General features: G+C 39.6%; 1 protein-coding gene across 1 annotated transcript in view; it reads left to right on the plus strand.

The window, feature by feature from the left end:
- Positions 1 to 14,758, plus strand: part of CDC45 (cell division cycle 45) — a 111,040-nt gene that overhangs the window by 38,559 nt on the left and 57,723 nt on the right. Inside the window, exons 3-8 of the mRNA XM_077461651.1 lie at positions 10,743 to 10,835; positions 11,122 to 11,259; positions 11,333 to 11,482; positions 11,684 to 11,742; positions 11,857 to 11,905; positions 14,061 to 14,122. Coding sequence (XP_077317777.1) covers positions 10,743 to 10,835; positions 11,122 to 11,259; positions 11,333 to 11,482; positions 11,684 to 11,742; positions 11,857 to 11,905; positions 14,061 to 14,122 — 551 coding nt within the window. The remainder of the gene's footprint in view (positions 1 to 10,742; positions 10,836 to 11,121; positions 11,260 to 11,332; positions 11,483 to 11,683; positions 11,743 to 11,856; positions 11,906 to 14,060; positions 14,123 to 14,758) is intronic.

Consider the following 14,758-nt stretch of genomic DNA (forward strand, 5'->3'; position numbering starts at 1 on the left):
TCTTCTTCTTTCTTCTTCTTCCTTCTTCTTTCTTCTTCTTCTTCTTCTTTCTTCTTCTTCTTCTTCTTTCTGTCGTCGTCTTCTTCTTCTTCCTTCTTCTTCTTTCTTCTTCTTCTTCTTCTTTCTGTCGTCGTCTTCTTCTTTCCTTCTTCTTTTCTTCTTCTTCTTCTTCTTTCTTTCTTCTTCTTCTTCTTCTTTCTTCTTCTTCTTCTTCTTCTTCTTCTTCTTCTCTTCTTCTGTCGTCCTTCTTTCTTCTTCTTCTTCTTCTTCTTCTTCTTCTTCTTCTTTCTGTCGTTCTTCTTCTTCTTCTTCTTCTTCTTCTTCTTCTTCTTCTTCTTCTTCTTCTTCTTCTTCTTTCTGTCGTCTTCTTCTTCTTCTTCTTCTTCTTCTTCTTTCTTCTTCTTTTCTTTCTTCTTCTTCTTCTTCTTTCTTCTTCTTCTTCTTCTTTCTGTCGTCGTCTTCTTCTTCTTTCTTCTTCTTCTTCTTTCTTCTTCTTCTTCTTTCTTCTTCGTCGTCTTCTTCTTTCTTCTTCTTCTTCTTCTTTCTTCTTCTTCTTCTTCTTTCTTCTTCTTCTTCTTCTTCTTCTTCTTCTTCTTTCTGTCGTCGTCTTCTTCTTTCTTCTTCTTCTTCTTCTTCTTCTTCTTCTTTCTTCCGTCGTCGTCTTCTTCTTCTTCTTCTTCTTCTTCTTCTTCTTCTTCTTCTTCTTCTTCTTCTTTCTTCCGTCGTCTTCTTCTTCTTCTTCTTCTTCTTCTTCTTCTTCTTCTTCTTCTTCTCTTCCTTCTTCCGTCGTCGTCTTCTTCTTCTTCTTCTTCTTCTTCTTCTTCTTCTTTCTTCCGTCGTCGTCTTCTTCTTCTTCTTCTTCTTCTTCTTCTTCTTCTTCTTCTTCTTCTTCTTCTTCTTCTTCTTCTTCTTTCTTCTTCTTCTTCTTCTTCTTCTTCTTCTTCTTCTTCTTCTTTCTTCTTCTTTCTTCTTTCTTCTTCTTCTTCTTCTTCTTCTTCTTCTTCTTCTTCTTCTTCTTTCTTTCTGTCGTCGTCTTCTTTCTTCTTCTTCTTCTTCTTCTTCTTCTTCTTCTTCTTCTTCTTCTTCTTCTTCTTCTTCTTCTTCTTCTTCTTCTTCTTCTTCTTCTTCTTCTTCTTCTTCCTTCTTCTTCTTCTCTTCTTCTTCTTCTTCTTCTTCTTCTTCTTCTTCTTCTTCTTCTTCTTCTTTCTTCCGTCGTCGTCTTCTTCCTTCTTCTTCTTCTTCTTCTTCTTTCTTCCGTCGTCGTCTTCTTCTTCTTCTTCTTTCTTTTTCCGTCGTCGTCTTCTTCTTCTTCTTCTTTCTTCCGTCGTCGTCTTCTTCTTCTTCTTCTTTCTTCCGTCGTCGTCTTCTTCTTCTTCTTCTTCTTCTTCTTCTTCTTCTTTCTTCCGTCGTCGTCTTCTTCTTCTTCTTCTTTCTTCCGTCGTCTTCTTCTTCTTCTTCTTCTTCTTCTTCTTCTTCTTCTTTCTTCCGTCGTCGTCTTCTTCTTCCTTCTTCTTCTTCTTCTTCTTCTTTCTTCCGTCGTCGTCTTCTTCTTCCTTCTTCTTCTTCTTCTTCTTCTTTCTTCCTTCTTTCTGTCGTCTTCTTCTTCCTTCTTCTTCTTCTTTCTTCCTTCGTCGTCTTCTTCTTCTTCTTCTTCTTCTTCTTCTTCTTCTTTCTTCCGTCGTCGTCTTCTTCTTCCTTCTTCTTCTTCTTCTTCTTCTTTCTTCCGTCGTCCTCTTCTTCTTCTTCTTCTTCTTCTTCTTCTTCTTCTTCTTCTTTCTTCCGTCGTCGTCTTCTTCTTCTTCCTTCCTCTTCTTCTTCTTCTTCTTCTTTCTTCCGTCGTCGTCTTCTTCTTCCTTCTTCTTCTTCTTCTTCTTCTTTCTTCCGTCGTCGTCTTCTTCTTCCTTCTTCTTCTTCTTCTTCTTCTTCTTCTTCTTCTTTCTTCCGTCGTCGTCTTCTTCTTCCTTCTTCTTCTTCTTCTTCTTCTTCTTTCTTCCGTCGTCGTCTTCTTCTTCCTTCTTCTTCTTCTTCTTCTTCTTCTTTCTTCCGTCGTCGTCTTCTTCTTCTTCTTCTTCTTCTTCTTCTTCTTCTCGTCTCTTCTTCTTCCTTCTTCTTCTTCTTCTTTCTTCCGTCGTCGTCTTCTTCTTCCTTCTTCTTCTTCTTCTTCTTCTTCTTTCTTCCGTCGTCGTCTTCTTCTTCCTTCTTCTTTTTTTCTTCTTCTTCTTCTTTCTTCCGTCGTCGTCTTCTTCTTCCTTCTTCTTCTTCTTCTTCTTCTTTCTTCCGTCGTCGTCTTCTTCTTCCTTCTTCTTCTTCTTCTTCTTCTTTCTTCCGTCGTCGTCTTCTTCTTCCTTCTTCTTCTTCTTCTTCTTCTTTCTTCCGTCGTCGTCTTCTTCTTCTTCTTCTTCTTCTTCTTCTTCTTTCTTCCGTCGTCGTCTTCTTCTTCTTCTTCTTCTTCTTCTTCTTTCTTCCGTCGTCGTCTTCTTCTTCCTTCTTCTTCTTCTTCTTCTTCTTTCTTCCGTCGTCGTCTTCTTCTTCCTTCTTCTTCTTCTTCTTCTTCTTTCTTCCGTCGTCGTCTTCTTCTTCCTTCTTCTTCTTCTTCTTCTTCTTCTTCTTCTTCTTTCTTCCGTCGTCGTCTTCTTCTTCCTTCTTCTTCTTCTTCTTCTTCTTCTTTCTTCCGTCGTCGTCTTCTTCTTCCTTCTTCTTTTTCTTCTTCTTCTTCTTCTTCCGTCGTCGTCTTCTTCTTCCTTCTTCTTCTTCTTCTTCTTCTTCCTTCTTCTTCGTCGTCTTCTCTTCTTCTTCCGTCGTCGTCTTCTTCTTCTTCTTCTTCTTTCTTCCGTCGTCGTCTTCTTCTTCCTTCTTCTTTTTCTTCTTCTTCTTCTTTCTTCCGTCGTCGTCTTCTTCTTCCTTCTTCTTTTTCTTCTTCTTCTTCTTTCTTCCGTCGTCGTCTTCTTCTTCCTTCTTCTTTTCTTCTTCTTCTTCTTTCTTCCGTCGTCGTCTTCTTCTTCCTTCTTCTTTTTCTTCTTCTTCTTCTTTCTTCCGTCGTCGTCTTCTTCTTCCTTCTTCTTCTTCTTCTTCTTCTTTCTTCTTCTTCTTCTTTCTTCCGTCGTCGTCTTCTTCTTCCTTCTTCTTCTTCTTCTTCTTCTTCTTCTTCTTTCTTCCGTCGTCGTCTTCTTCTTCCTTCTTCTTTTTCTTCTTCTTCTTCTTTCTTCCGTCGTCGTCTTCTTCTTCCTTCTTCTTTTTCTTCTTCTTCTTCTTTCTTCCGTCGTCGTCTTCTTCTTCCTTCTTCTTCTTCTTCTTCTTCTTTCTTCCGTCGTCGTCTTCTTCTTCCTTCTTCTTCTTCTTCTTCTTCTTTCTTCCGTCGTCGTCTTCTTCTTCCTTCTTCTTCTTCTTCTTCTTCTTCTTTCTTCCGTCGTCGTCTTCTTCTTCCTTCTTCTTCTTCTTCTTCTTCTTTCTTCCGTCGTCGTCTTCTTCTTCCTTCTTCTTCTTCTTCTTCTTCTTTCTTCCGTCGTCGTCTTCTTCTTCTTCTTCTTCTTCTTCTTCTTCTTCTTCTTTCTTCCGTCGTCGTCTTCTTCTTCCTTCTTCTTCTTCTTCTTCTTCTTTCTTCCGTCGTCGTCTTCTTCTTCCTTCTTCTTCTTCTTTCTTCTTCTTCTTCTTCTTTCTTCCGTCGTCGTCTTCTTCTTCCTTCTTCTTCTTCTTCTTCTTCTTCTTTCTTCCGTCGTCGTCTTCTTCTTCCTTCTTCTTCTTCTTCTTCTTCTTTCTTCCGTCGTCGTCTTCTTCTTCCTTCTTCTTCTTCTTCTTCTTCTTCTTCTTTCTTCCGTCGTCGTCTTCTTCTTCCTTCTTCTTCTTCTTCTTCTTCCTTCTTCTTCTTCTTCTTCTTCTTCTTTCTTCCGTCGTCTTCTTCTTCCTTCTTCTTCTTTCTTCCGTCGTCGTCTTCTTCTTCCTTCTTCTTTTTCTTCTTCTTCTTCTTTCTTCCGTCGTCGTCTTCTTCTTCCTTCTTCTTTTTCTTCTTCTTCTTCTTTCTTCCGTCGTCGTCTTCTTCTTCCTTCTTCTTCTTTTCTTCTTCTTCTTCTTTCTTCCGTCGTCGTCTTCTTCTTCCTTCTTCTTTTTCTTCTTCTTCTTCTTTCTTCCGTCGTCGTCTTCTTCTTCCTTCTTCTTTTTCTTCTTCTTCTTCTTTCTTCCGTCGTCGTCTTCTTCTTCCTTCTTCTTTTTCTTCTTCTTCTTCTTTCTTCCGTCGTCGTCTTCTTCTTCCTTCTTCTTCTTCTTCTTCTTCTTCTTCTTCTTCTTCTTTCTTCCGTCGTCGTCTTCTTCTTCCTTCTTCTTCTTCTTCTTCTTCTTCTTCTTTCTTCCGTCGTCGTCTTCTTCTTCCTTCTTCTTCTTCTTCTTCTTCTTCTTCTTCTTTCTTCCGTCGTCGTCTTCTTCCTTCCTTCTTCTTCTTCTTCTTCTTTCTTCCGTCGTCGTCTTCTTCTTCCTTCTTCTTCTTCTTCTTCTTCTTCTTTCTTCCGTCGTCGTCTTCTTCTTCCTTCTTCTTCTTCTTCTTCTTCTTTCTTCCGTCGTCGTCTTCTTCTTCCTTCTTCTTCTTCTTCTTCTTCTTTCTTCCGTCGTCGTCTTCTTCTTCCTTCTTCTTCTTCTTCTTCTTCTTTCTTCCGTCGTCGTCTTCTTCTTCCTTCTTCTTCTTCTTCTTCTTCTTTCTTCCGTCGTCGTCTTCTTCTTCCTTCTTCTTCTTCTTCTTCTTCTTCTTTCTTCCGTCGTCGTCTTCTTCTTCCTTCTTCTTCTTCTTCTTCTTCTTCTTTCTTCCGTCGTCGTCTTCTTCTTCCTTCTTCTTCTTCTTCTTCTTCTTTCTTCCGTCGTCGTCTTCTTCTTCCTTCTTCTTCTTCTTCTTCTTCTTCTTTCTTCCGTCGTCGTCTTCTTCTTCTTCTTCTTCTTCTTCTTCTTCTTCTTTCTTCCGTCGTCGTCTTCTTCTTCCTTCTTCTTCTTCTTCTTCTTCTTTCTTCCGTCGTCGTCTTCTTCTTCCTTCTTCTTCTTCTTCTTCTTCTTCTTCTTCCGTCGTCGTCTTCTTCTTCCTTCTTCTTCTTCTTCTTCTTCTTTCTTCCGTCGTCGTCTTCTTCTTCCTTCTTCTTCTTCTTCTTCTTCTTCTTCTTCTTTCTTCCGTCGTCGTCTTCTTCTTCCTTCTTCTTCTTCTTCTTCTTCTTCTTCTTTCTTCCGTCGTCGTCTTCTTCTTCCTTCTTCTTCTTCTTCTTCTTCTTCTTCTTTCTTCCGTCGTCGTCTTCTTCTTCCTTCTTCTTCTTCTTCTTCTTCTTCTTCTTTCTTCCGTCTCGTCTTCTTCTTCTTCTTCTTCTTCTTCTTTCTTCCGTCGTCGTCTTCTTCTTCCTTCTTCTTTTTCTTCTTCTTCTTCTTCTTTCTTCCGTCGTCGTCTTCTCTTCCTTCTTCTTTTTCTTCTTCTTCTTCTTCTTTCTTCCGTCGTCGTCTTCTTCTTCCTTCTTCTTCTTCTTCTTCTTCTTCTTTCTTCCGTCGTCGTCTTCTTCTTCCTTCTTCTTCTTCTTCTTCTTCTTCTTTCTTCCGTCGTCGTCTTCTTCTTCCTTCTTCTTCTTCTTCTTCTTCTTCTTCTTCTTCTTCTTCTTCTTCTTCTTTCTTCCGTCGTCGTCTTCTTCTTCCTTCTTCTTCTTCTTCTTCTTCTTCTTCTTCTTTCTTCCGTCGTCGTCTTCTTCTTCCTTCTTCTTCTTCTTCTTCTTCTTCTTCTTTCTTCCGTCGTCGTCTTCTTCTTCCTTCTTCTTCTTCTTCTTCTTCTTTCTTCCGTCGTCGTCTTCTTCTTCCTTCTTCTTCTTCTTCTTCTTCTTTCTTCCGTCGTCGTCTTCTTCTTCCTTCTTCTTCTTCTTCTTCTTCTTTCTTCCGTCGTCGTCTTCTTCTTCCTTCTTCTTCTTCTTCTTCTTCTTTCTTCCGTCGTCGTCTTCTTCTTCCTTCTTCTTCTTCTTCTTCTTCTTTCTTCCGTCGTCGTCTTCTTCTTCCTTCTTCTTCTTCTTCTTCTTCTTCTTTCTTCCGTCGTCGTCTTCTTCTTCCTTCTTCTTCTTCTTCTTCTTCTTTCTTCCGTCGTCGTCTTCTTCTTCTTCTTCTTCTTCTTCTTCTTCTTCTTTCTTCCGTCGTCGTCTTCTTCTTCCTTCTTCTTCTTCTTCTTCTTCTTCTTTCTTCCGTCGTCGTCTTCTTCTTCCTTCTTCTTCTTCTTCTTCTTCTTTCTTCCGTCGTCGTCTTCTTCTTCCTTCTTCTTCTTCTTCTTCTTCTTTCTTCCGTCGTCGTCTTCTTCTTCCTTCTTCTTCTTCTTCTTCTTCTTTCTTCCGTCGTCGTCTTCTTCTTCCTTCTTCTTCTTCTTCTTCTTCTTCTTTCTTCCGTCGTCGTCTTCTTCTTCCTTCTTCTTCTTTCTTCCGTCGTCGTCTTCTTCTTCCTTCTTCTTTTTCTTCTTCTTCTTCTTTCTTCCGTCGTCGTCTTCTTCTTCCTTCTTCTTTTTCTTCTTCTTCTTCTTTCTTCCGTCGTCGTCTTCTTCTTCCTTCTTCTTTTTCTTCTTCTTCTTCTTTCTTCCGTCGTCGTCTTCTTCTTCCTTCTTCTTTTTCTTCTTCTTCTTCTTTCTTCCGTCGTCGTCTTCTTCTTCCTTCTTCTTTTTCTTCTTCTTCTTCTTTCTTCCGTCGTCGTCTTCTTCTTCCTTCTTCTTTTTCTTCTTCTTCTTCTTTCTTCCGTCGTCGTCTTCTTCTTCCTTCTTCTTCTTCTTCTTCTTCTTCTTCTTCTTCTTTCTTCCGTCGTCGTCTTCTTCTTCCTTCTTCTTCTTCTTCTTCTTCTTCTTCTTCTTTCTTCCGTCGTCGTCTTCTTCTTCCTTCTTCTTCTTCTTCTTCTTCTTCTTCTTCTTCTTTCTTCCGTCGTCGTCTTCTTCTTCCTTCTTCTTCTTCTTCTTCTTCTTTCTTCCGTCGTCGTCTTCTTCTTCCTTCTTCTTCTTCTTCTTCTTCTTTCTTCCGTCGTCGTCTTCTTCTTCCTTCTTCTTCTTCTTCTTCTTCTTTCTTCCGTCGTCGTCTTCTTCTTCCTTCTTCTTCTTCTTCTTCTTCTTTCTTCCGTCGTCGTCTTCTTCTTCCTTCTTCTTCTTCTTCTTCTTCTTTCTTCCGTCGTCGTCTTCTTCTTCCTTCTTCTTCTTCTTCTTCTTCTTTCTTCCGTCGTCGTCTTCTTCTTCCTTCTTCTTCTTCTTCTTCTTCTTTCTTCCGTCGTCGTCTTCTTCTTCCTTCTTCTTCTTCTTCTTCTTCTTCTTTCTTCCGTCGTCGTCTTCTTCTTCCTTCTTCTTCTTCTTCTTCTTCTTTCTTCCGTCGTCGTCTTCTTCTTCCTTCTTCTTCTTCTTCTTCTTCTTTCTTCCGTCGTCGTCTTCTTCTTCTTCTTCTTCTTCTTCTTCTTCTTCTTTCTTCCGTCGTCGTCTTCTTCTTCCTTCTTCTTCTTCTTCTTCTTCTTTCTTCCGTCGTCGTCTTCTTCTTCCTTCTTCTTCTTCTTCTTCTTCTTTCTTCCGTCGTCGTCTTCTTCTTCCTTCTTCTTCTTCTTCTTCTTCTTCTTTCTTCCGTCGTCGTCTTCTTCTTCCTTCTTCTTCTTCTTCTTCTTCTTCTTCTTTCTTCCGTCGTCGTCTTCTTCTTCCTTCTTCTTCTTCTTCTTCTTCTTCTTCTTCTTTCTTCCGTCGTCGTCTTCTTCTTCCTTCTTCTTCTTCTTCTTCTTCTTCTTCTTTCTTCCGTCGTCGTCTTCTTCTTCCTTCTTCTTCTTTCTTCCGTCGTCGTCTTCTTCTTCCTTCTTCTTTTTCTTCTTCTTCTTCTTTCTTCCGTCGTCGTCTTCTTCTTCCTTCTTCTTTTTCTTCTTCTTCTTCTTTCTTCCGTCGTCGTCTTCTTCTTCCTTCTTCTTTTTCTTCTTCTTCTTCTTTCTTCCGTCGTCGTCTTCTTCTTCCTTCTTCTTCTTCTTCTTCTTCTTCTTTCTTCCGTCGTCGTCTTCTTCTTCCTTCTTCTTCTTCTTCTTCTTCTTCTTTCTTCCGTCGTCGTCTTCTTCTTCCTTCTTCTTCTTCTTCTTCTTCTTCTTTCTTCCGTCGTCGTCTTCTTCTTCCTTCTTCTTCTTCTTCTTCTTCTTCTTTCTTCCGTCGTCGTCTTCTTCTTCCTTCTTCTTCTTCTTCTTCTTCTTCTTTCTTCCGTCGTCGTCTTCTTCTTCCTTCTTCTTCTTCTTCTTCTTCTTCTTCTTCTTTCTTCCGTCGTCGTCGTCTTCTTCTTCCTTCTTCTTCTTCTTCTTCTTCTTCTTCTTCTTTCTTCCGTCGTCGTCGTCTTCTTCTTCCTTCTTCTTCTTCTTCTTCTTCTTTCTTCCGTCGTCGTCTTCTTCTTCCTTCTTCTTCTTCTTCTTCTTCTTTCTTCCGTCGTCGTCTTCTTCTTCCTTCTTCTTCTTCTTCTTCTTCTTTCTTCCGTCGTCGTCTTCTTCTTCCTTCTTCTTCTTCTTCTTCTTCTTCTTCTTTCTTCCGTCGTCGTCTTCTTCTTCCTTCTTCTTCTTCTTCTTCTTCTTCTTTCTTCCGTCGTCGTCTTCTTCTTCCTTCTTCTTCTTCTTCTTCTTCTTCTTTCTTCCGTCGTCGTCTTCTTCTTCCTTCTTCTTCTTCTTCTTCTTCTTCTTTCTTCCGTCGTCGTCTTCTTCTTCCTTCTTCTTCTTCTTCTTCTTCTTCTTTCTTCCGTCGTCGTCTTCTTCTTCCTTCTTCTTCTTCTTCTTCTTCTTCTTTCTTCCGTCGTCGTCTTCTTCTTCCTTCTTCTTCTTCTTCTTCTTCTTTCTTCCGTCGTCGTCTTCTTCTTCCTTCTTCTTCTTCTTCTTCTTCTTTCTTCCGTCGTCGTCTTCTTCTTCCTTCTTCTTCTTCTTCTTCTTCTTTCTTCCGTCGTCGTCTTCTTCTTCCTTCTTCTTCTTCTTCTTCTTCTTTCTTCCGTCGTCGTCTTCTTCTTCTTTCTTCCGTCGTCGTCTTCTTCTTCCTTCTTCTTCTTCTTCTTCTTCTTCTTTCTTCCGTCGTCGTCTTCTTCTTCCTTCTTCTTCTTTCTTCCGTCGTCGTCTTCTTCTTCCTTCTTCTTTTTCTTCTTCTTCTTCTTTCTTCCGTCGTCGTCTTCTTCTTCCTTCTTCTTTTTCTTCTTCTTCTTCTTTCTTCCGTCGTCGTCTTCTTCTTCCTTCTTCTTCTTCTTCTTCTTCTTCTTTCTTCCGTCGTCGTCTTCTTCTTCCTTCTTCTTCTTCTTCTTCTTCTTCTTCTTTCTTCCGTCGTCGTCTTCTTCTTCCTTCTTCTTCTTCTTCTTCTTCTTCTTTCTTCCGTCGTCGTCTTCTTCTTCCTTCTTCTTCTTCTTCTTCTTCTTCTTTCTTCCGTCGTCGTCTTCTTCTTCCTTCTTCTTCTTCTTCTTCTTCTTCTTCTTCTTCTTTCTTCCGTCGTCGTCTTCTTCTTCCTTCTTCTTCTTCTTCTTCTTCTTCTTCTTCTTCTTTCTTCCGTCGTCGTCTTCTTCTTCCTTCTTCTTCTTCTTCTTCTTCTTCTTTCTTCCGTCGTCGTCTTCTTCTTCCTTCTTCTTCTTCTTCTTCTTCTTCTTCTTTCTTCCGTCGTCGTCTTCTTCTTCCTTCTTCTTCTTCTTCTTCTTCTTTCTTCCGTCGTCGTCTTCTTCTTCCTTCTTCTTCTTCTTCTTCTTCTTTCTTCCGTCGTCGTCTTCTTCTTCCTTCTTCTTCTTCTTCTTCTTCTTTCTTCCGTCGTCGTCTTCTTCTTCCTTCTTCTTCTTCTTCTTCTTCTTTCTTCCGTCGTCGTCTTCTTCTTCCTTCTTCTTCTTCTTCTTCTTCTTCTTCTTCTTCTTTCTTCCGTCGTCGTCTTCTTCTTCCTTCTTCTTCTTCTTCTTCTTCTTTCTTCCGTCGTCGTCTTCTTCTTCCTTCTTCTTCTTCTTCTTCTTCTTCTTCTTTCTTCCGTCGTCGTCTTCTTCTTCCTTCTTCTTCTTCTTCTTCTTCTTTCTTCCGTCGTCGTCTTCTTCTTCCTTCTTCTTCTTCTTCTTCTTCTTCTTTCTTTCGTCGTCGTCTTCTTCTTCCTTCTTCTTCTTCTTCTTCTTCTTTCTTCCGTCGTCGTCTTCTTCTTCCTTCTTCTTCTTCTTCTTCTTTCTTCCGTCGTCGTCTTCTTCTTCCTTCTTCCGTCTCCTTCCTTTTTATTTTTTTTATTTTTTTGTGCTTTGTTGCTCTTGCCCACACTATGTTGGGCTGTTTTGGCTGTTCCAACAGTCTCTTAATTCATGGGTCTCAGGAAACTGAATGAATAATTATTTTGCTTCAAGTTACAGAGGTTATAGTCACATTAAAAAGGTTTTAGGAGTAATTTTTGATTACACACGGGCAATGACATTCAAAGCCTAATTTAACCTTGGTTGAATCCAAATTGCACAAGGAGCCTAAGCGAAACATGAGACAGCATTCACTTCTATTGTGTGGCTTGGCAGAAACAACGGACTACTTTAGGTGAGGATAGGCAGAGTAGGAATTGAAACTGTATTTCAAGTATTAATAATGTTGTATTTGGTAATGTAACAGTGTGCCATTAATGTATATGTATAACATGGTGACTTGTACTGAACTCAAATTATATGGTTGGTGCTCCCTTTTTTTTATTCTCCTTCCATTGCATAGAAAGTATGATTTGGTGACATGGTTTTTCACTGTTTTGATAAATAAGGTGCAGTGTGATGAATTTATTTAATTTGTTTCTTTACTAGGCTTTATTTCAGTGTGACCATGTCCAGTACACACTGGTTCCGGTATCTGGTTGGCAGGAGCTTGAAATTATTTTCCTTGAGCACAAAGAGCAGGTAAAGCTAAACATTTTAAAAGGTCTTTGTTTCTTGCTGAGCTGCTGCAATAACAGTTTTGCTTCAGAGCATCCTGCTTATCTTTATTTGGCAGTTTATAATTTTACAAACTGGCAGTGCTGAGGATTTGTATGACACCTTCTGCTTTTGCCAACTAAAGTTGGCACAGCAATTTTATTACAAACCATGCAGCACTCAAATGTTATAACGCTTTAATGTAAAGATTTTCTTGTTATCTAAAGCAAAATGTACTGTATAATATAATTATAGTTTGTTTCTTTTGCAGTTTCGGTACTTTGTACTTATAAATTGTGGTGCAAATATTGATCTTCTGGAGACTCTGCAGCCACAGGAAGAGGCTGTATTCTTTATATGTGACACCCACAGACCAATAGATGTAGTGAATGTGTACAATGACACCCAGGTATGTGTGCAGTACTGAGGCTTACAATGGGTTTGATACTCTTATGATATCAATAATAGAACTATCTATGTAGATAAAGTTGCTTATCAAACAAGATGACGACCTGGAAATCCCAGCATATGATGACATTTTTCGTGATGATGAAGAGGATGAAGATGGAGAGGATTCTGGTAATGACAGCGATGGCTCTGAACCTTCGGGGAAGAGGAGACGATTTGATGAGGTATATTACCTGTAAAGTACAGTCTTTAAGACTAGAGAACAAAAATAGCAGTAGTGTTATTACATTAGCAATAGAAGAGCCAAGTCCTCCTGTTTGCATAACTGAGACTTTGTTTTGTCTTGTGACTGCTTTCGCCACTTGACTGGATTATGTACTGTTGCTCTACCTACTAGGGTATTTATTTTCCCTGCTTTGTGTTAGGGAGCTGTAGAAAGACGAATTGAGAGGCGACGGGCGAGGAGAGAGTGGGAAGCACGCAGGTAAACTTCCTTTATACTGTCAATTTAAAAGTACCCTCTTAACTTGAAGTTTATTACTCTAACCTCTTTACTGTATATCACAGCATAGTTGATTTCTTGTTTTATTTATTACAGAAGGGAGATCCTCTTTGACTATGAACAGTACGAATACCATGGAACATCGGTAAAGTGGTTTGTGGGGTGTTTGAATGGTTAACTTTTTACAGCATATTAGAGACTTGCATATATCTCATTTTGACCTAACATTATTCTTTTGGCTGAGACACCCATAGGAAATCTGGTTAAATAAATTCAAATCCAGCAATAGTTTGCAGAGATCTGGGAAGGATGCTTTGAAAATATCAGGATCAAAATACCAATGTACTAGATATCTCTTGAAAGGACTAGTGAGCATGTTTTACATTCTGCTTACATCTAACATTATGTGATGCTCCTGAGATCTTTCACAGTTTCTTTGACCTGCATTTTACCCTTTTTTCTGAGCTGCATCATCCTGCTTTTGCGTTCCCGTTGTCTTGTATGGGGCATGAGATTTTACATTAAACCTGCAACAAGCCTGTGCATTTCAAGCTAAGAATATGGTAAAAAAAAAAAAAAATTATATAAGAAATTAAATATATATAATATAATTGCACACAAAGGCATAGCTTACCTTAATTGAAATTTTCATGTCAGAGAGGACAAATTAAATATTCTGATCTTTTATTTCAATGAAAGTCAAGTTTGACACTCCCAGTAAGCTTTCCTATTTTGGTTTTCTATAATGTGAAAGAACCCAAAAAGGTATTTGGTGATAGGAGCAGGCAAGAATTGTATGAATGTCTGTCTGAATATTTGTATCCACTTTTTGATTATATTATATAATAATAATTTTCCATTGTATTGTAACTTTTACTTTTTAAAGATGTCTGTGGAAACCCTCAGAAGTAAGCTGTTATTCTGACTTCCAGATCTCCTAAGGCTCGGTTCACACTAGGGTGATTTGTCAGGTCATTTAGTAGCGCTCCATTCAGTACAATGGAACTGTCCTAATCGGAGCAACTCAAGTCTCACTGTGCCATTCCAGTGTGAACTGAGCCTTCTAGTACAGAAAGTAAACATATTCTCATAGCTTATGTGCAGCCTGACAATCGCTGACTGGCATATGTGCTGTTTTGCTTTGACAGATCCTTTAATGTAGTAATTTTCCACCGCCAGTTGTAAACCATATCTATATCATTCTCATTTTAGATGTCATTAGGAACTTAAAGGTATGAGCTAAACCTAATTGTGCCTACAGGAACGATAGAGCGAGACCAAAAAAACAATTTTTTTTAAGCCGTTGACTTGCTGTTTAAGTGAATACAGATAAATGGAAACTTTTTTTTTTCCCCGAGCCCGTGAGGAAGCTTGCAGCGTTTATCACAGGCAGGGAGACATTTCACGATCTTTGCAGCCGTGGATTGGGGAAATGTCTCGCTGCCTGTGATTAGCGCTGCGCAGTGTAAGCTTCCTGCTGGACTGTGTGGACCTGCAAACACGCCTTAGCAAATCCTTAGTTGCTATGTCACGCTTTGGTTTCTACTTCACTCTGCAGATACTCATGTTTTACCTTCCCCCTTTAATCAGTTGTCACATACCTGGAAACTGTATGCAAATAGGGCTGTCTGAATTTTCGAATATGCCCAATTCATGGGTTAAGCCTGGTACACACTAACACCTTTTTACTTTTTTTATTTTTTATTTTTTCATTCAATCCAGTGGAATGAATGAAAAAAGTCTGCTTCGGTTGAAGCTGCTGTACTAATGATCCGATGTTGGTACAGGGATCTCCCCCCACAGAGCTGTTTTGTGTTCTGAGTGGAGGTTGGCCCCCCACCAGAACAATCTGGTCTGAGAGCACCGATCGGGAGTTGATCGGCTGCTGGTTTTCCAGCATACTCGTCCAACAGAAGCCAGCTTCTGTCGGACTGACTGACATACACACAGCCAACTGTTGGATTGTGTTTGTTTTTGTTTAATTGAACCGGCCGATGTCTCCTGACATTCGGCCCGTTTGTGCAGGGCTTTAGTGTTCAAGCCAAACAGCTAGCATCTTCAAGGGGGAGAAGGGCAGTGGAAGCCCCCTTGCCTGTAGTCTTACCCCATTCTAAATGTTTTTTTCAGGTATAGAAAAATACATGAAAGCCTAGCCGTGAAGCTAAATATTTTGATGATGATAGTTAGCCACTCTCCAGTTGCAGCTTTAGTGAAACAAATATACCTGTACTACTTCAAATTTGAGGTAATTGTGTTTTTTTTTTTTTTGTTTTTTTTTCCCCCACCTCTTTACTTTGTAGTCTGCAATGATGATGTTTGAGCTCGCATGGATTATGTCTAAAGATTCAAATGACATGTTGTGGTAAGTTTAGAAATGAGATTTAATGATCACCGTGAAGTCTTTATGTACTTTGACTTGCCATGCATGCAAAGCGATGCTCAAATAGGTTACACTTCTTGTTTGAAAAAACTCCCTAAACCCCTTTGATGGAGCTTTGAACAGCAGCCAGGTGTGAATTTGCCAGCATAAAAAAAATACACTGGGAAAATATTAACCACCATGAATATTTACACACAGGCATTCAAACTGTAAACCATACCAGTGGGTTTAGAGTTGTAATGCTCCCACTTTATTACTTGCCATGTAAACGCACACTGGCGATGGCCACATTTTGTAGAGAATGGGCACAGGGCAGGGATTTACTCAGCAATTTCAGGAGTGTTGCATCACCAAAGCCGAGCATCTTGCAAATTAATGTTGCACTGAGGTTTTTTTCTTTTTGTTATACTAGCACTTAAAGAGAACTCTACTTGAGGGGGGGAAAAAAAGAAATCCTTTCTGGGTGATCAATGTACTTTGCAGGGATTTTAACAATTATAGTAGATTTCTACCTTTTTTTTTTTTCTTTTTTTTTTTTTTTTCTTTCTGTGAAGAAATGGCTGTTTTTCACCAGACTGATTGCATACTCTTTTATTGGTGCACAATTAATGAAGAAAG

Source organism: Lithobates pipiens, unplaced genomic scaffold, assembly GCF_037356315.1.
Source record: "Lithobates pipiens isolate NorthernLeopardFrog02 unplaced genomic scaffold, aLitPip1_a1.2 Scaffold_3, whole genome shotgun sequence".
Taxonomy (NCBI): Eukaryota; Metazoa; Chordata; class Amphibia; order Anura; family Ranidae; genus Lithobates; species Lithobates pipiens.